At 45.0% G+C, this 19,014-nt stretch overlaps 1 protein-coding gene and 1 long non-coding RNA gene across 4 annotated transcripts in view; one reads left to right on the forward strand and one right to left on the reverse strand.

The window, feature by feature from the left end:
- Positions 1 to 18,657, forward strand: part of PPARGC1B (PPARG coactivator 1 beta) — a 169,525-nt gene extending 150,868 nt beyond the window's left edge. Inside the window, exons 9-12 of one of the 2 annotated variants that reach the window (XM_020964213.1) lie at positions 3,168 to 3,243; positions 6,285 to 6,409; positions 9,146 to 9,300; positions 10,182 to 18,657. In XM_020964213.1, coding sequence (XP_020819872.1) covers positions 3,168 to 3,243; positions 6,285 to 6,409; positions 9,146 to 9,300; positions 10,182 to 10,285 — 460 coding nt within the window. In that variant the 3' untranslated portion in view covers positions 10,286 to 18,657. The remainder of the gene's footprint in view (positions 1 to 3,167; positions 3,244 to 6,284; positions 6,410 to 9,145; positions 9,301 to 10,181) is intronic. The other variant, XM_020964214.1, reaches the window with a different exon arrangement.
- Positions 6,315 to 10,141, reverse strand: LOC110192828 (uncharacterized). 2 transcript variants are annotated; one of them, XR_002320267.2, is made up of 3 exons: positions 10,064 to 10,141; positions 8,856 to 8,981; positions 6,315 to 6,392 (listed from the first exon to the last, which is right to left on the reverse strand). It is a non-coding gene; the product is annotated as an uncharacterized LOC110192828 (long non-coding RNA). The 2 variants fall into 2 exon arrangements; XR_002320268.2 differs by lacking the exon at positions 10,064 to 10,141 and adding an exon at positions 9,056 to 9,137.
- Positions 18,658 to 19,014: the final 357 nt, after the last annotated feature.

Below are 19,014 nucleotides of genomic sequence, written 5' to 3' on the forward strand. Positions count from 1 at the left end.
CTCCATAAGCTGGGAAGCTTAGACTGAATCTAAGTTCTCTTCTAGTTCTGCTATTCCTTGTTCAGTGAGAAACCCTGATGAAATTAGAAAACATCCTTATATCAACTTTTGCTTTCTTTGGAAGCTAATTCCTACCACCGCTAAGAAACATCAGATAATCCAAGAATCTGTTGTTTTTAAAGAAAGAAATATCACAAAACCTGATTATTTCATAGTCCCCCACCTCCTGAGGATGCTCCCAGAAAGCTCTTTAACTGAAGACCTTAAAGGCTATAGCTTACCTCCTTTCCTTGGTTAGGCAAAAAAGTCAACAAACATTTTTAAGCTCCTACTATGTGCTGATCACTGTGTTAAGCTCTGGGGATGCAAAGAAAGGCAAAAGGCAGTCCCTGCCCTCGAGGAGCTCACATTCTAATGGGGGGGCAACATGCAAATTATTTACAAACAAGATATATACAGGATAAGTAGAGGGAAGGCACTAAGATGAATGAAACCCAAGTTGTTGACATTGGGAAGTTGATGTCATGACTTGCAAGTGAATTGGATTTAAGTGAGGCAGGTCTGTGCAAAGTCACCGGCTTTACTTTCTTCTCCAGAGCCATCTGGGTCCAGTGGCAAGATAGAGATTAGGATGACTCCAGGCCTTGCTGCCACTCGACCCAGTTGGCTCAGGAGGAGAGAGTGAGCCTGGTGACTTTGCACAGCCCTGCCTCACTTAAATCTAATTCACTTGCAAGTCATGACATCACCTTCCCAGAAGCCTGAGAAAAGGCTTATAGAAAGTGGGATTTTACCTAGGACTTGAAGGAAGGTAGGTAGGAGAGGATTCCAGGCATGATGGGACAGCCAATGAAAATGAACAGGCAACGGGAGTGTGTGGGGAACAGCTAGGAGGCCAGGGACACTGCATCAAAGAGTACTTGGAGGGAAGTAAGATGTAAGAACACTGGTGGCGGTCAGGAAGCAGCCAGGCAATGAAGGACTTTGAATGCCAAACAGAGGATTTTATGTTTGATCTTGAAGACGATAGGGAGCCACTGCAGTTTATTGAATAGGTAGAGGTGACCTGACATGTGCTTTCCAGAAAATTCGGTGGAACAGCTTAATGGAAGAAGGACTGGAGTGGGGAGAGACTTGAGTCATGGAACAGTTGCTATTTCTGGGTCCCCATGGCTCATGCCGCTCACTCAGAGCATCTACTCACGTACAGTTACTCATCATTTTCATTGAAAAGTTCTTCCACAGTGGTGATTTTTTTCCTGAACAGATGAAGAGCTTCTTTGCCATGCAATACGAAGGGCCCTAGCAGAGGGGGGGGTGGCACTTGCAGCTTCTAGGCCACATGCGGCCTTCTAGGTCCTTGGGTGTGGCCTTGAAACTGCAGGTGCCTCCCCCCTGGTTTACCTTTTCTTGATGACTTAAAGACATGTCATCATCCATGATTATCCTGGGCTGTGAATTAGGGATAACAGATGTGTGTGTACATGGATATTTGTCCCAAGGCTGCTCGGCTCCAGGCAGCCCTCCTAGGCATATTCCTCTAAGATTTTTTGTTTGTTTGTTTTGTTCGCCTATCTTCGATCTCCCTGTTTGGTTCTTATTTACTATGGGCTGGTAAAGCAGATAGCCCAGATTTGTGTGAACTGTATATAAAATCAGAGTAAATATACTCCTGGGGAGGTGGGGTGGGGAATTTTCTGTAAACCATATGCATGAGCTAAAGTACTAGGACTTCTAATATCTTCTAAATGTTCAACTTTTGGGTCTGTTGCAGGATAGAATTTAAAATTACTTGACAGTAAGGGATTATTCTTTTATCTATGTCCCCAATGCCTAGACCACGCTCAGCACATAATAGGTGCTTAATTGCTTATTGATTGACTTTAGCTGAAAAAGAAAGAATTGGGGGTCCTGGGTTTGGGTTCTGGCTATGATACTTAATACCTGTGTGACTTGGGGTCAAGTCCAACCATCTCTTTGGATTTCAGTTTCTCATCCCTAAAGTGAGGGAGGTTGATCTCAAAGATGCCTTCCCCACTCCAAATTGTATTGTCCTATTTTATCTGTTCTTTGGCTCTTGACTGGATTTGAGTAGTTGAGGTTGGTAGATAAGTGACCTCCATTATCTGAGGTTTTACTGTATCTTGGAGGGGAGAGGGCTGATGAGGCGGGAGAGATATCCTTACCCACCCACATACTAAATTAAAGCTGCTGCTTGCAGATTTAAATGCCTTGAAGCCATAGACTGCCTCAGTGGTACCAAGAACTGTGTGTTGTATTTTCATTCTGCTGAGCATTTTTAAAAGTTGGGCACTTTGCTTCCTGTAAACCATGTTGGCTTTTTACGGATAGGAATCTCTTCACCCGATTCCCGCCCCCAGACATAGGTAAATGAACAACACATTTTGAACCGTTTATATAATGGAGTTTCCCCACAACAGCCTTCTATTAGAATGAGCTTTGTGGAGTCAGCAAGCTCCTCCTGCTTTTGCGGAGGGCTGGCTACAGTGAGCCCTGCTTAGTCAGCGATGACTTGGAAGGACAAAGGCTGCTGCACCTGTGGGGGCAAAGATAGCTGCATGCTTGGGATTATGGCTACAGTTTAGCCCAATGGGAGCAAAGAGGCCCTTGTTCAGAATTCCCATGTGTGGTGCTTTACAATTTATAATTATATGAATTTTGTAAATTTGCAGTTTATAAAATACTTATACTGACTCTGTGAGATATGTAGTGCCGTTTTATAGATTAGGAAACTGAGATTCAGGGAGGTGGCCTTGACTTGGCTACTAGGCAACAGAGGCAGGATTTGAACCCAGGTGTCCTGACTCCAGATCCTGTCCTCTTTCCGTTATAACACACTGCCCCTTCCAAAGAATTTCATGGCAGGTAGGAACTGCTTGACCAAAGGTGGGCTGATCGAGGATCTCTCTTGAGGAGAAGCCCCAGGACGCTCACTCAGAGAACTGAGTCAGGAGGAATTCAGAGACATTTTTGTACAGGTGAAGAAGGATATTTGTCCCAGGTACCAAATCCAGTTTAAGAGGAATGTAGCTGGCAGAAGGCAGTTTTTCGTTTGACTACCAGCATCTCATTGCTCACAGGGGAAGTTCTGAAACTTCCTTTGATCTACCCAGACCAAGAGCCTATGTTTTCTTGTTTATAAACAGATGTGGAAGCAAGGAACATTGTGGAGAAGGAAGCCCAACTGTCCAGCATATTGAGAAGAGGAGAGAAAAGGCCATTGTAAGTGCCCCAGGAGCTGGGGAGGGCTGGCCAGTGAAGGAATGGGAAATAGCCTGGGCTCCCGGAAGAGGATGGGACTTGCTTAGATAAAACCCTTTGAGAGATCAGGGAATGCTCCTTTCTACTTCAGCTGACCCAAGGCCAACTTTATGCCATGGTATTTCTCCCCACCAAAAGATAACCAGTCCAAAAGGAGGGAGCTTCCAAAGTCCCAGGCTCCCGGCCAGCCAGTGGCACCAGGAGTAGGGTAGTATCTTGTAAAGGCCAGAAGAGTAGGGTGATCTAGTGGACTTCCCTCTGGAGACAGGACTGCTCATCTCCATGCAGATGTGCTCAGCAACCAGAGAAGCAGAACTGTACTACTTGTGCAAGAAAGCAAAGGTCCACAGCTTTGAATGAAAAGAACTTACTTCCCATTCTCCTAAGCTCATAGTGAAAGAAAAAGAAAGAGAAGTAATATTCAGAAAGTAAAGTCCCACAATGGGGGAGAGTTGTGATCAGAGGTTTTTACTGCTAGCCTACCTCTCCTTTTTGAGTCCCTCAAAGTCCCAGCAGCCTGAAGAGGGAAGCATATGGCTCCAGCAGCTGACTTCATGATCTCCCAGATGAGGCTTACAGGTCCACTGTGAGATCTCAATCTTGTGATTGGGTATAGCTTACAGAGGTGATTCACAACCTTCCTCAATACCCATCCCATCCCACAGGCAAGCACATAGACCTATACTAACATGCAGATACACAAATACCTAAACCACAGGTCTTTGTGTTTCTGTATCTTGGACTTTCATATTACACTGTCGAAGTGTATCTTTGTAGGGATGAGCATCATTCTCCTACAGGATTTTCTGTCCCCTGTCATCCTACTGCAAAGCCTTTTGTCCTATCTGTCCATCCCTTCCATTCTCCCACTAGAATTCCATAAGTATAAAGAAAATAACTTACTTCCTGGGTATGAAAATTCATCCTTCACAATCCCTGAGCCATCTGGCTATGACCCTACACTTCTCAAGGCTCAAACTGTCCATTAGCAAACATGTGTTGAGGTCTACATAGTCTCCATCTCTGAGCTCAGTGCTACTAGAGGTATAAAGAGTAACAAAGATGGGTTTCTCTTTCACAGATTATAGTCTATTTAAGAAAAAAAGGCACACATAGAAAGAAAGTTAATAATAGTAGGCATGTGATAAAAATGAAATGAGGAGTAGAGATGAGAGCTCCAACAACTGAGAGGAGGGAGTGGTCACTGAGTCAGCAACCAGACAAGACTCAATCAAAGAAGTGGGGCTTGAGATGAGCCTTCATGACTAAGTAGAGGGTAAACTGGGAGCACATTCTCTGTCGTGGAGATGGACTCTAAAGAGGTGGGAGTATGGAGAGTATCCTTGAGGAACCAGTGTAGCTGGAGCTAAAGCCATGAATAAGGGAGCAGCATGGAGAAAAAAGTCTGGAAACGTAGGTTGGAGTCAGTCTGTGGAGGCCCTAGGCTGAGGAAAACACATGTAGTGGAAACATACTAGAGGTTGTCTCTTCCAGGCACATACCAGAGTTCTCTGGAACCTGGACATGTAGAAAATAAGTCTTCTGTGGCATGCTAAGAATTGACAACCCTCATAAGGTGTGAATGCACATAGACAGAGACAGACAAATGTACAGATAGGCATATATACCCATAGGATTTCAGAACCAGAACAAACATAAGAGATCATCTAGTCCATCCCATGTCTCTACAGCATCGGACAGGTGGTCATCCAGCATCTTCCTGGACACTTCTAGTAAGACGTTTTACTGCCTGAGATAGTTCATTCTGTTGTTGAACAGCTTTGCTTGTCAGTGCCTCATTAAGCTGAAGTTTACCTACCTATAATTTCTTTTTCTTTTTCTTTTTTCTTTTTTTTAGACAATTGGGGTTAATTGACTTGCCCACGGTCACACAGGCTAGTAAGTGTCAAGTGTTTGGTCTGAGGCCGGATTTGAACTCGGGTCCTCCTGACTTCAGGGCTGGTGCTCTATCCGCTGCGCCACCTAGCTGCCCCCCTACCTATGATTTTCCACCCACTTGATAGTAGTTTTGTACCCTGGGCTTAAGCAGAACAAATCTAACTCTTTCCACATGGCAAGCCTTCAGTACTTGACAATTCCTAATAAAGTTTTCTCATCTCTAGGCCTCTAGATCCAGATGCTAAACATCCTCAGGTCCTAGAAATATCTATGGATAGTGAGAGGGTTGAACCGGATGATCTCAGAGGTCCCTTGCTTCCACTCTGTGAACAACAGAGCAGGGAGTGGAGTGATATGATTTGGACAGGTGGCTGCAGATGCTCCTTGAGAGAAAGGTTCAGGGTGAGAGGAATGTGTTAGGTAGGTCAGGGAGAAACTACGAGAAAGGAGGGCCTTTTTCAGAGCTTTATCACTGCCTGTTTTTCTCAGCCTGCTCTCACAAATTTCCACATGCTCTGTACATATCTTACAGGTACCTAGTAATTGACATATTGTCTCTCCCTTTAAAATGTAAGCCTCATGAGCAGGGGCTTATTTCATTGTATCCCTGGTGCTTAGTATAGTGCCTGGCACATAGTAGAGTTTTAATAAATGCTTGCTGATTTACTGCCTATAACCATATCAAAGAAGGGAAATGCCCTTTTTTTTTCAGGCTGGGGAAGATCGATCTGACTTCCGGGATGGAGGCTGGCTTCTCACCCCAGGGACCTAGCTGGTCATCCAATCCAAAATTCCTGTATATATTTATTAAGTGCCTACTCTGTGTAAAACCTAATAATAAACTCTGGATGTACAAAGACGAAACAGTACCTGCCCTTGAGGAGCTTGCTTTTTACTAGGGGGATCCATCATTATCAGGGCTAACAAATGTCTTGGTATTGCCCCACTCAGCCTGAGTCACAGAGCTTCAGGTGGCGAAGGGGGAAATACAGCCTCTTTGCGATGTTGATTCTTGCTATTCCTGAGCATCCACTGGGCCAAACCCCCACCTTAAGCCCATGGCAAGAGAGTCACTGAAGCGTGTTGTTTTCCTCCTTTTTGAGCAGGGAGAAGGCCGGGTGGTATACATTAGGAACCTCTCCAGTACCATGAGTTCCAGTGAGCTGAAGAAACGTTTCGAAGTGTTTGGTGAGATTGTAGAGTGTCGAGTGCTGAAAAGGAACAAAAGGTGAGTCTGTTGGGTTTCTGCTGCCCAGTAGAGGCAGCCCAAATGAGGGAGGAGACACATAGACATATGCTCAATGTAGAGAAGTCCCGCCTCAAGATGGGCAGACCCTGGAAATGGACAATCATGCACTAGCTTATGATGGATAGAGCCATTCAAGACCCAAACTTGAGTTTTGGAAGGTGCTCTTCTTCATTTCATCGTCGTCTTGCCTGGGTAACAGGACATAAACATTTGGGTTTCCAGAGAATCATTGTCATCTCAGTGTTAGATGAGACCATGAACATCTAATCTAACTTGTCCCTGGCAGAGAATCCGTTCTACGTCATCCTCCAAAAGTGGTCATCTAGCCTTCACAGACCTCCCTGCCGAGGAACTCCTTGGACCTGAGGCAGTCTATTCTATTTTCTGAATGGCTCTAATTGTTAGGAAGTTATTCTCTATAAGAGCTAAAATCTGCACCTTTCATCCTTTCTCTCACTGCTTAGTTTTGACAAAGAGGACAAGGAAAATTCCTCTTCCACATGACATCTGTCTTCAAATAACTGAAGGGTTTTTATGACTTTATCAGTCTTCATTTCTTTAAGCTAAACAGCTCTAGTTTTCTCAGCTGATCCTTATATAAAGGTTGCCCCTCTTGCATATGGACAGTTTGGCTGATGGAAAGGTGCAGGAACAGGGAGAGTTGTGAGAGAAACACAGGAGGAAAAAGCCCTGCAGAGAAAGGCGCTAACTGTGGGTAAAGTTGACTTAATGTACTGCTTTCCAGTACCTAATTTGCATGTGACAGACCTGAAGACTTTAAAAGTAATAGCTTGGTCCCTTAAGCTGCTTTGGGGACTATGGGAAAAATATTTATTGCCTAATTATAGTGTGAATAGCAGGCATGTGAATTTTGGTTTATAATCATGAGATAGAATGAGTCACTGAAGAGATGCTGCTTTGGACAGTAAAGTAGAACTGAGCCGACCTCAGAAAGACGTTGGAATAGGTCTGGGAAGAGACCTCAGAGCTTGCACTGTCATGTGTCTAGGCATACAACTTGGAAGAGAGGGGTCAGAAGAGGGGAGCTGAGATGAGCTGGGAGCTCCTATTAGATCTCAGAGCTGAAAGCTGGTATCAGGAGAAACCTCTGGATTGGTTTAGGAAAGAGACCTCAGGACTGGAGGATGAGGGGTTAGCACCACCATTTGTTGCTTGGAAGAGCAGACTCATGAGAGACCAGCTTTTTGCCTCGCCACCTCCTGCCCAAAAAGTCAGAGGCAAACGAAGGAAGCCAAACTAGAGAAACTAGGAAGACCTCAGGTTTAGGGTTCTCTGCTTCTGCTAAAAGAGCATAACCATAGCTCACAGCCCAGAAAAGGAGCAGCTCAACTGGCCCAGCCAGCAGAGGAGCAGCCTCACTCAGCAGGATAATAGAAAGGCCCAGGCATGGCTTGAGCAGAGCAGCCATTGAGGAAGCAGTCTTGTCCATCAGCGAGTTGCTCTTCAGACTGTTTCTGAGGGAAATTAAGGACATAAAGGTCCAACAGCCAGAGTTATGAGTCATCCTTGGCCTCTTTTCTCTGATTCTGTGAGTTTGTCATCACCCCTACCCCTGACACTGTGTATCAGTGGGAGTATTCTAAATTTATGGGTGGAATATTGTGTGATCATTATTCTTGCTTCACCTTCTGTTTAGTAAATATTTCTGGTTAAGAGTTAATAGAGTTCAGTGGGCTGATTTGTGAAGTGTAAGGCGCAGTGGTAAGACTTCTGGAGTTCTGAAGTCAGCTGTCAGCTCTGAGATCTAGGAGCTCCCAGCTCATGTCAGCTCACCTCTTCTGACCCCTCTCTTCCAAACAGTAGTGTGAGCTCTGTGGTCTCTTCCCAGTTCCATTGCAATGTCTTCCTGAGGTCAGCTCAGTTTTACTTTACTGTCCAAAGCAGCATCTCTTCAGTGATTCACCTCTATCTCCTGATATTAAGCCAAAATTCACATTCCTGCCATCTATACCATGATTGGGAACATATATTTGTTCCATAGTGCCTAAAGCAATTCGAGAGACCAGGGTTTCCCAGCTCAGTTCTACTTTACTGTCCAAAGCAGCATCTCTTCAGTGACTCACCTCTATCTCATGATGATGAACCAAAATTCATATTCCTGCCATCTACACTACGATTAGGCAACATGTATTTTGTTCCATAGGAACAGGAGTTGCAGTGACAAGAGTAGAAGTGTATTCCTCCTTCCTATGTCACCCCTAGAATCCTGTGTGAGTTCCACTCTGGGAACCTCCAGCCTGTCAGTATGCATGTCCAGTTTGAAGTGAGTGAGCCAATCCAGAGAGAAAAGGGGAGTCTTGTTTCATCTCCTATACTACATCGCTATGACATGGTCTTCAGTTCTCTCTCTTGTTGTCCTGATTGCTCTTTCTGTCCATCACCTTAGTACAAAGTTCGTGTTTACCTGCGTCTTAGAAGTAGGGACACTTGAGCTCTATGGTTGGAAGGGACTGTGTCAGTGGAAGGCATTGTTCTTCCCATCATGATGATTAGAGGTGAAGAATCTTTTGGTATTCATCTACACAGTGCCCTGCATGAGATAAGATATGTAAATTGCTTTTCAAACCTTAAAGTACTATATCAATGTCAAGTATTCTACTGTACCTGTTATTATGAATTACCCAAAGGCCAGCACTGGCCCATGAGAATTCTCCTCATGGGTAACCTGCGACTCCTCATTGCTCTGTTCTCCAGGGGTGAGAAAGATGGTTTTATTACCTATCGGTGTTCAGAGCACGCAGCCTTGTCCCTGAGGAATGGTGCAGCCCTGAGGAAGCGCAACGAGCCCTTCTTCCAACTGAGCTACGGGGGACTTGGGCAGTTCTTCTGGACCAGATGCACTAACTTCGGTAAGACTGCAAAGTCAGCCCACATCCTTGGATTGCAAGGTTCACTCAGTTTCCCCTTTTGCCCTCTCCACTACTACCATTCCCTGGGCTGTGTTCAGAGGGGAAAACAATGTTTGAAGAAACATTTGTTACTTTAAGCCTTAGAAAAACTAGACTTCTGTCTCTAGATGGAGGCTGATTTCACAGCCCCTTCAAAGGGTCTCTGTATCTATCCTGGTCCTTTTAGTAGCCGAGGCTATAAGGATAAAAAGGGCAGAATTATCAGTCCCTAAACTGGATGTTGTCCTCAGAGACCAAAAATGGCTCATATTTTCCGTGTTCACCACTAGGGGCAACAACAAAGGTTCCATTTACAGGACTCATGACCCCCCTTCACTCCAAGATAGTACCCCTTGAAATATGAAATGCTTCCCTCAAGGGTTCATATACATTTAAACATATGTACATGTGAACCACCAAGGGTTCCTATACATTTAAGGGTAACCAATTTAGTGCAGTGGAAAGGGCACTGTCTTAAGAGTCATAAGACCTGGATTCTAATCCTGGCTCTGCCATGTTAGTTGTGTAACCTCCGGCAAATTCTTTAATCTCTCTGAAACTCAGTTTTCCCCATTTGTAAATGAGTGTTAGACTAGGTGATCTCAAAGCTTCCTTCTAGCTCCAACTTTCTTTAAGTCTATTATTAGGGATGTTAAGGGAACAGTATCTGGGGACCCTCCCTAACCATAGAGGCTGACCTCAGAAAAGCCAATCCCAGGCTTACCCCACATCCTGCCCCTCACTGCCCCCATCGGTTTGTGGGGTGACCCAAGGTGGCATGCATCTTGCCACTTAGGCTTGGTCCAGTCTCTCACTCCTCCTCTTGTCCCTGCCCTCCTCAGATTCCAATATAGAAGAGGCCTCCCCGGCTTCGGTGAAAAACAAGTATGAAGCCATGGATTTTGACAGCTTGCTGAAGGAGGCCCAGAGAAGCCTACATCGATAACAGCCTTAATCCTAGAGGAATACCTCAATACCTCAGTCAAGGCCCTTCCAATATGTTTACGTTTTCAAAGAAATTAAGTATATGAAAAAAGAGAGCGAAAGAGAGAGAGCGAGAGCGAGAGAGAGAGAGAAAGAGAGACTGAGACTGCTGTCCCTTTAAATCAATGTTTACATTGAACAAAGCTGCTTCTGTTTGTGAGTTTCCATGGTGTTAATGTTCCACTGCCACACTTTAGTATCCTTGCTTCAGACTGGTTGTTTCAGTGCATCTGTAAGCATTCTGCCACCCAGCCCCAGTTCTCCTAACCCTCTACCCATCCCGGTTCCCATTGTGGAGTTGCAGCTATGTTCCCATCACATTTTCTGTCTGTAGTGTGTGATGATAAAAACGTTACTTGTGAATAGAATCAGGACTATAAACTAATTTTTAATTGCAGAAAAAAAAGTATGTACTTAAAATACCATATTTATGGCTCAGATGTACTGTACTTCGAACTAATTCATTGTGCCGCTTCCTGGATCTCTTAACTATGCACTGTAATGAGGTGCTTGCCACTGTGCTGATGGACTCCCGGCTGACCCTGGGAGGGAGGGAAGGAAGAAAAGAAGGAAGGAGGAAAAGCAGGGAGGGGTTGGATCCATTGGACTTCATCTCCTCCCTGAAGCGGGAGGCTGGATGGACATTTGTGTGAAGCTCCATCTGTCACCAGCCCATCTTCCAACCCTCATCCTTCCTCATCCCAGTCCTCTCCATCTGTCCGCCCAACATCATCCCAGCCCACAGTGTTGCATTGGCTACTTTGGGTGGCAGAACCACAGCCTCCAGAGCAATGGCTGAAGGTCCAGGATGAGACTGTCCAAAGTCGGGGAAGTTCAGAGTAAGCCTCTGAGTTGTGCAGTTTCAATCACAATTGGACTGGGTTGGCTACACTATACATTTGTTGTTATGCTCAGTTGTCTCTGGCTCTTCATGACCCCGTGGACTATACCATGCCAGTACTGTCCATGGGGTTTCCTTGGCAATGTTATACACTCCTGTGGCATAACAGTCCATTCTGATTCTCATTTGCCCTCCTGGTTGAGCTACCAGACAAGAAACTGTACCAAATTTCCAATAACTACCAACCCAGCGATCCCTGACAGTTGAAGAGCACTTAGAAACTTTAAGCTGCTACCAGTAACGATACTTACTGAAACTGCCCACTCCCAATGAGAGAGACGGTATGATGTAGTAGGGTAAGAAAGCTGCCCTCCAAGCCAGGAAGACTCCAGTCCAACTCTGACACATACTGGCTGTGTGAACCTAGACAAGTAACTTGACCTCTTGGCTTTAGGCAAATCTCTAAAGCTCTAAGTTTCAGAGAAAATAATGGCCTGCATTGGCAGAGGGAAACTCCTCACCCAGGAGTTCCTTTTACTAATACAATTACAGGTCCGGTCCGTACCCCTATCCTCTCCACCTGCAGTTTAGATACTGGGCTTTTGTTAAGAGCAGATATTAATCCGTGGCCCTCAAGTGAAAACAGGTCATGCAGCCATCCCAACCATGAGACATGTAAATTTGTTCACAGGTGGCAGAAAGAATCCTTTGGGAATTGGGAGCTAATTTTGTAAATATTGTCCAAAGAGCTTGGCTAAAGAGCATGTCTTATGAATATCTGAGAAGATCCTAGCCACAAAAGAGTCAAGTGGGAAGAGGGTCTTGGAGGAAGTTTGCGTCAGTTGAGACAGTGCTGCCCCACTTCTTATGCCTAGTCCCCGAAAATCTTTAGTTACAGCCAGGGTCCTTGTGAACTGGCCCTAGCCATGAGGCTGTTGTTGTCTGGATTCCAAGAGGCCATGAGCAAGTACATTTCAGAAACTCAAGTGGCATGGGGAATGGTCTCTGCAGAGGCCCTGTGTTCTCAGCGCTCTCTCATCTCCCATCCATCACGCAGTCCAGAAGTTGAGAGTTTTACCAGGCCAGAAATCACAGCATCAGCTCAGCACTGCCCACATTAACTACCTCTTCTACTGGGCCAGTAGCCAGCCTGGGGAAGGAGGGTTCCCAAAATATAGAACCAATCATGTTCAAGTCCAGTTATCACAGTTCTGGGGTGACTATAACTCTCATGGCAGGTTTTACTCAAGCTTCACATAGGAAACTGTTGCTAGCTAAATGTGCTCAGTTCTTGTTTCTGGCATGATCTATAAAAGTTTGCCCTGACTAATGTCATTTCATGATTACATGTTTTTAATATGTTAATTAAAATCTCCTGTGACATTGACTATTGCAATATAACAATTTGAAACATTGTTCCCGTAGCATCAGCTGCTTCCTGGGATGGCATTTCACCTGATGCCAGGAAAACGGTTCAGAGAACCAATCGATTGAACATTAGGCAGAGTACAGATTCCTCCTGTACTTTGAGGTGGGGTAGCTAGGATCCTTGCAGGTAACATTACAATATTAACTCATCCATAGAGAAGGGAGGAAACCCATAGTGGGTAGGCTTTTCTGAATCACCATCACAATCCCCCTTTATTCCAACTGGAGCCAAGTAGCACTTTCTGAGACAGAGCTACTTGGATTCTATAGAGTGGAACATGTGACATTCTATCATGGGCTGATGGTGTTCCTTGAGTTAGAGTCATTCGCTTTTCCATGAGACTAACAGGCATTCACTCTAGGAACAGCCCTCTGCTGCCGCTGCCTGAGATGTTAAGCAGCTAAGGAGGAAGCCACTTTTTCCAATGGAAAGACCTTACCCTAATCTGCTAGTCAGCCTCAACTTCCCCATCTATTAAGTGAAAAGATTGGAGTAGATGATCCCCATGGCCCCTTCCAGGACCAGTGTTCTCTGTTCTAAGTTCCCTTCTAGCTTCCACGTTGTCTAATTCTATCATTTAAGACTCCTCCTCTCCCCTCTCCCCCCTCCACTCCCAGCCTGTAACTTATGGCTGTGATTCCTGTGAACATGTACATATTCCTGGGGAGAGTCTCCTTCTGACCTCAGTGTGAAAGAAATTGCTGAGAACAGGTTTGTGGGGGAGGGAATTAAAAAGAGAAACCTGAGACTGAGGTGAATAGTGAAGGGGAAGCCCCTGACCTCCAGATCTTTTTTTTTTTTTAGTAATTAAGTTACTTGTTTCTCTGTGTTCAAGGACTAATTCTCAAGTCGTTTCTGCCTGCCAAAGTATAGTCCTCTGGGCTCCCTGCTCATCATTGTGACTCCATCATGTCCCCAGATATCCTGAGTTTATGTGCTTCCCACAAAAGGCCAGAGCCTGGTACCTCTCCTTGTGGTCAACCCTTCCCAGCCTCCTCCCCTCCAAACCTCCAGCTGGAACCCAGAGTGAGCAAGCCTCTTGCTGCCTTTGGCCACCACCTCATTGTAGCTTTGCCTTTTTCCTATCCTCGTATTTTCTCCCTCCCCACAATGATGTTTACATGTGATTGCCATAACATCGCTTTGTGTGTACTGTGTCTGATAGCCTTCCTCACCCCCATCTAGGAATGGGCAGTGCTATCCGTCTCTGTGCTGTGCTGATGTTTAAAAAAACAAATCAAAACGCAGTCAAACCGCTAAGTGGAATTCTTCCATCTCCTTCCTCAGCACAAGGCTGAATCAAAGCTCACACCTGGGCTCTGGTTATAGAAGGAAAATGCATCAAAAATGTGAAACTTATGAATGGATTGAGTGCAGCTAAGGGTCCATCCAGGGTATCTGCCTCTGCTTTAGAATCTCATAGAGCTGTAACGCAGATGGAGTTAGGGCCTAGTACAGGCTTAGGAAAGCAACAGTGCCATCACTAGTGCAAGAGGAAAGAAGGTCCCATGATTCAAAGACTCAATACTCAAATCCTAATACAGGAAGAAATGCAATAAGTGGTCTTTTTAATGCCTAGAGCCTATAAAATAGTTTTGAGAGATTTCTCCAAGACTTATGCAATATGCACACTGGTGCCCATGGGGAGGGTGGGCCACTGGGGGCCCAGAGGCCTGAAGGTCAGCAGCTAGGGTCCTGCTGGAGGAACCTGCCTATCTGGGGTTGACCATGGACAGAATATTTCTTTGGTTGCTGCCGCTATTGTACTTGAAGCTTGTCCTGGAGACTTTGAAAGACTGAATATTGATGATGATGATAAACTAAAGCACAGCCATCCCCATATGCTTTGTTAATAGTGCTGGGTGCTAGAACAAAGGATCCCCTGGTAGCTGCTCCCATTGAGATGGGGAAGCTTTCCTAAGCTTGGAAAGCCAGAGCCCTCAGGGGAAGGGATTGCATGTATAGGGAAGGTAGACTTCCACATTTTCTTGGCCAAAAGAGTAAGGCCCCTCTCTGTGCTACACTGACCAGTGTGGGGAATCAGTAACATTGTGCAATATGTTGGATCTTGTCTCCCAAACTCTTTTTGCATTTCAAAGGAAAAATTGACTCAACTGGTCCTTGCTGAGTCTGGAACAATATTGTAAACAACAACTCCAGTTTCTATAGCACTTTACAATTTACGAAGCATATTTCTCATGGTGACCCTGTAAAGTAGAAAGTGCAATTATTATCTCCCATTTTGCAAAAGGGGTAATTTGAGGCTCGTAGAGGTTAAGTGATTTGCCCAAGGTTATTGGCAGAGCTGAGATTCAAGCCCAAGTTTCCTGACTCAAGGTTCACGGTCTTCCTCCAGCACCACTGCCCAGGAGAGCTCAAAAGAAAGCCAGGAGCCTTAGCGTGCCGCTCAAGTACCGTTTGTCTGATAACTCTCAATTTTGGAGCCCGATCACTTTGAGCTTTGGGGTGTAGACATGGGATGACTTTATATTAAGCCAGTAGGTCACTTCGATGAAAACGCTAATTCAAGGAAGGTTCTATCTGCTTCTTTGTCAGTACAAAGAGGTAACTCAGGATGAGGAAAGATGCTGCCAGGTGAGTGCCAGTGGAGGAAGGAAACGCAGGGCTAGAAGCCACCTCATTTAGAAGATGTATGAAAGGAAAACCACACTTGTTTGAGCACTTTGTCCGATTTCTTTGCAAGAGTGGCCAAAAATAGAATCTAGAAACAAAAGGCCACACCACGCCTAGTCTCATCACAAGCCCAGTAAATTAGAAGAGGTTAAGGAGTTTGAAAAACATTTCACATAAAGCCAACCTCTCTGTGAGAAAACACTCTTTTATGAAACTGCTGTCTTTACTATATAGCTGAGTGACTTCCCCTCTGTGGGACTCAGTTTAAGCCCTCTGTAAAATGGTTGCAGCAGGGGATGGGGCAGGGGTAGGGGTGGAGAGGACTAGATGAACCCTAAGATTCTATCCTGTTAGTCTATCATGTTATTATGTTCTTCACTGCCTTCCGCAGCTGTTGGTAGCCCAAGCCATAGTGAGGTAGGATAGGTTCCTACCTGCTTTTTTTAATCTAGTTTTTAGCCACTGGGCCATTTCCAACCCTCAGAATGAATACTCTCGGTGAGTCAGTCAGCCGAGATGCAGGGAACCAGTTATTTTTACTCCTGTATGGAGGAGGCCTCCTCAGAGCTTAAGCCATAGACTCTTAAAGGATGATGTGAGAAGATGGCATTCAGAGATGCCTGCCTGGGAATCAGGGCTTCTCTGCAGTGAATGCTTTCACGGGAAGGGTATATCCAGACAGCTTTTGCTCTCTCTTCATACTGCATGCACCTTGGGAAATTTTCTCCATTAGGAGTTTGCTTGTTTGAAAAAACTGCATAGTTTAGCAAGATTTTTCAGACATTGCTTGAGATGACTAGAAAATGTACAGAAAAGTCATAGGTGGAATGTGATGGTTCATCAATTATGCTACCCGTGTTAGTAGGTTTTAATAAAGAGGAAACATTTGTCTGGTGCAGACCTAGACATGGGCTTCCTTCTCCTTCGCCATCAAACGTGGGCCCTTATCTGTAAATTAGGGGCAGGAGGGGGACTGGACATGCAATGTAGAGCTGGAAGGGACCTTACAGATCTAGCCCAACCCCTTTATTTTAAGGGGTTTTAAGATGCAGAACCAGAGGTCTAGAGAGATTAAATGACTTGTCCCAGGACATACAGGTATTAAGGAGCAAAATTAGGATTTACACCCTGGCCCTCTGGACCACAGAACAGGTGCTCTTTTCATTATACTAGATTTTCCCCTCAAGAGACAATGCAGCATAGTAGGTAGAGGGCTAGCCTTGGAATGAGGAAAACCAGGGTTCAAACCCTGCCTCACATATGCTAGCCATGTGACCATGGGCAAGTCTCCATATACCAGTGCCTCCAAAAAGCTCACTGAAGCTCTGAGTTACAGATGAAATGCCAATCGACATCAGTCAGGAGATCCTGGCACTGATGACCTTATAAATCCAGACCAAAATGAAAACCAAACAAAAATTCTTAGGTCCCAGCTTTTAAAAATCCTTTGGCCCCTTGACTTTGAAACACAGGAAGACCTTACTTCTCAACTCTCCACTCACCTGAGGAGGCCTAGAAATCACTCATGTGTCACTTTTCCTGGAGTTGTGATCAGCTCATGGGCATTTTCCATCGGGCCTGCCTCTTGGAAATTAGGTAACATTTTTGCCTTACTAAAGTGCCTGGCACATAGTAGGCGCTTAATAAATGTTTATTGACTGAGAAGGCCCAAAGTGGATAGATGCAGGGTATGTAATGTATTTGGTGGGTGGGGGGCGGGGAGGTGGGAATCCACTTTCTCCCTTTTGCTTTCTGTCTGAGGACGGCAGAGCCCATTATAACACTAGTTATCAAAGGCCCTAGAAATCATCCCCTTTGTAGACTTTCCGTGGATTTCATTATGTTTTCAATTGCACTAAATACCACTGTGGACATGGGGGACCAAGCCTGAACTGAACCTCCATAGAGTGAGTCCATGGTATAAGGAGCAGCTTTCCCAAAAAGTACGATACCAGCAAGTCTAACTCCTGGTATCCTTAGGGTAACCCCTCTGCACAGCTCCCCTGTCCCTCAAAAGAGGGAAGGAAATAAGGGATGAGGTGGGAGCTTAAGGCTTCTCCAAAACTAAGCAGGGCCAGGCCTGCTCTTTCCCATGTCCTGGAAAGCACTTGAGCACATAGTAGGTGCTGAATGAATATTCAATTACAATGGAGAAGATGAAGGAGTTTTTGTATTTAAATAGCTTTTCAAATGCTTTCAGGTTAGGAATAAAAAGTCATAAAATAGCCTACCAAGAAGGCTTTGGGAATCCCAGAGAGTGTCTTGATGAGGGCATTTGGTAGAAAAGGAGATGGTCCACTTGGTTTTCTGGGCAGCTTATCCTAGGGGGAAAGGGTCCTATAGTGTCCCAGGTTAGGGCAGTCTTCCTAAATCCTTAGGGAGTTCTGCTCACCATCCCTTCCCACTCCTCCCAACCAGCCTTGCATCCTAAGGTTAGCTCTGAAATCTTCACTGGGGCCTCCTAGGCCCCAACCCCCAGGAACTCTGACTCTGATGGAATAATGCTCTCTGTCTATAGGTGAGCCTTAATCCCTGGCTCTAGGGGTCAGGTGGCAGCTTAGCTCAGCCCAACCTTGACAACCCTCAGCAATATTGAGCTAAGGGAAGCCTTTATCTTTCCATCATGGGCTAGAACCTGGGGATGGTTCCATGAGCTCAGATCCCCATCCCTGCAAAAGGGCACAGTTTGGGGCATTATTGATCAGGAAGCTAGGCAAGGTAAATGCAGCAAAGAGTGCCCATGCATATGTGTGTGTGTGTGTGTGTGTGTGTGTGTGTGTGTGTGTGTGAGAGAGAGAGAGAGAGAGAGAAATTCAGTTGATGCATTTCTTGAGAAAGGTGCAAGAATTTCACCTACAGAGGGACACATCTGCTTTGTTATTTATAATAGAAAGCTCAATTTTAATTTTGTAAAAGACACCGCTAATGATTGAGAATCAAGTTTTTAGTTTTGCTATTTTTTTTAATTGGTAGAGGTTTTTATATATTTTCCCGCTTCTGTTGGGATGTGTCCTTATTTATATAATATACTTTAACCTTCAAAGGCAAGGGACTCCTCTGCCTCTCAGTGTTGTTGGTGTTATTGTTGTTGTTGTTATTTTATTTCTAGTGTGATTTACCTGTCTACCTTCTAAATGAGAAAACGTTTCCTTGTATTTTTACATTGTCAGATTCTATAGTTTCATAGATAATTTAACCAAATTGCTCTGTGTATTATTATCCCGTGAGTATAAAGTTCTATTTTAACTTCTGTAAATACTTCAGAACGGGCTTCTTTTTTTCAAACTCCAGCTGTGGAGCTAATTGTTTACATCACAAAGACTGTAGAATCTCTTTGCTCATGTACTGTAAATAGTGACGTGATCGCCTATAAATAAACTATAACAAATACACTACTGTGTTTAAAAACAATACAAAACACATGGACACATGCTGGCCAAGACCCTTCTTTATTAGCTCTGTCCGGTCGCTGAATTGGGATCCTGAGGCTAGGGGCAAGAGTAGGTGACGTTGTCGGTGCAGGCGGTGTGTGGGGCCCAGGTTCCAAGAAGTCTACCAGGTAAGTCACCTACAGGTATTCCACATATGCCACCGTGCAAGCCACATGGTAAACACTTGACCACTCTCTAAAGCAGTCATCCCTGAAGGACTCAGCTTGGGGATGCAGAGGGAGGAGCCCTGCCCTGCGAGGCAGGAGGCCTGGGTTTTAGCTGTCACATTATCACTCACTAGCTAGGTGACCTTGAGTTTAGCTTGGGTTGCCTCATCTGTAAGATGAGACTTGGAC

Source organism: Phascolarctos cinereus, unplaced genomic scaffold (genome assembly GCF_003287225.1).
Source record: "Phascolarctos cinereus isolate Bilbo 61053 unplaced genomic scaffold, phaCin_HiC Scaffold_2;HRSCAF=192, whole genome shotgun sequence".
Taxonomy (NCBI): Eukaryota; Metazoa; Chordata; class Mammalia; order Diprotodontia; family Phascolarctidae; genus Phascolarctos; species Phascolarctos cinereus.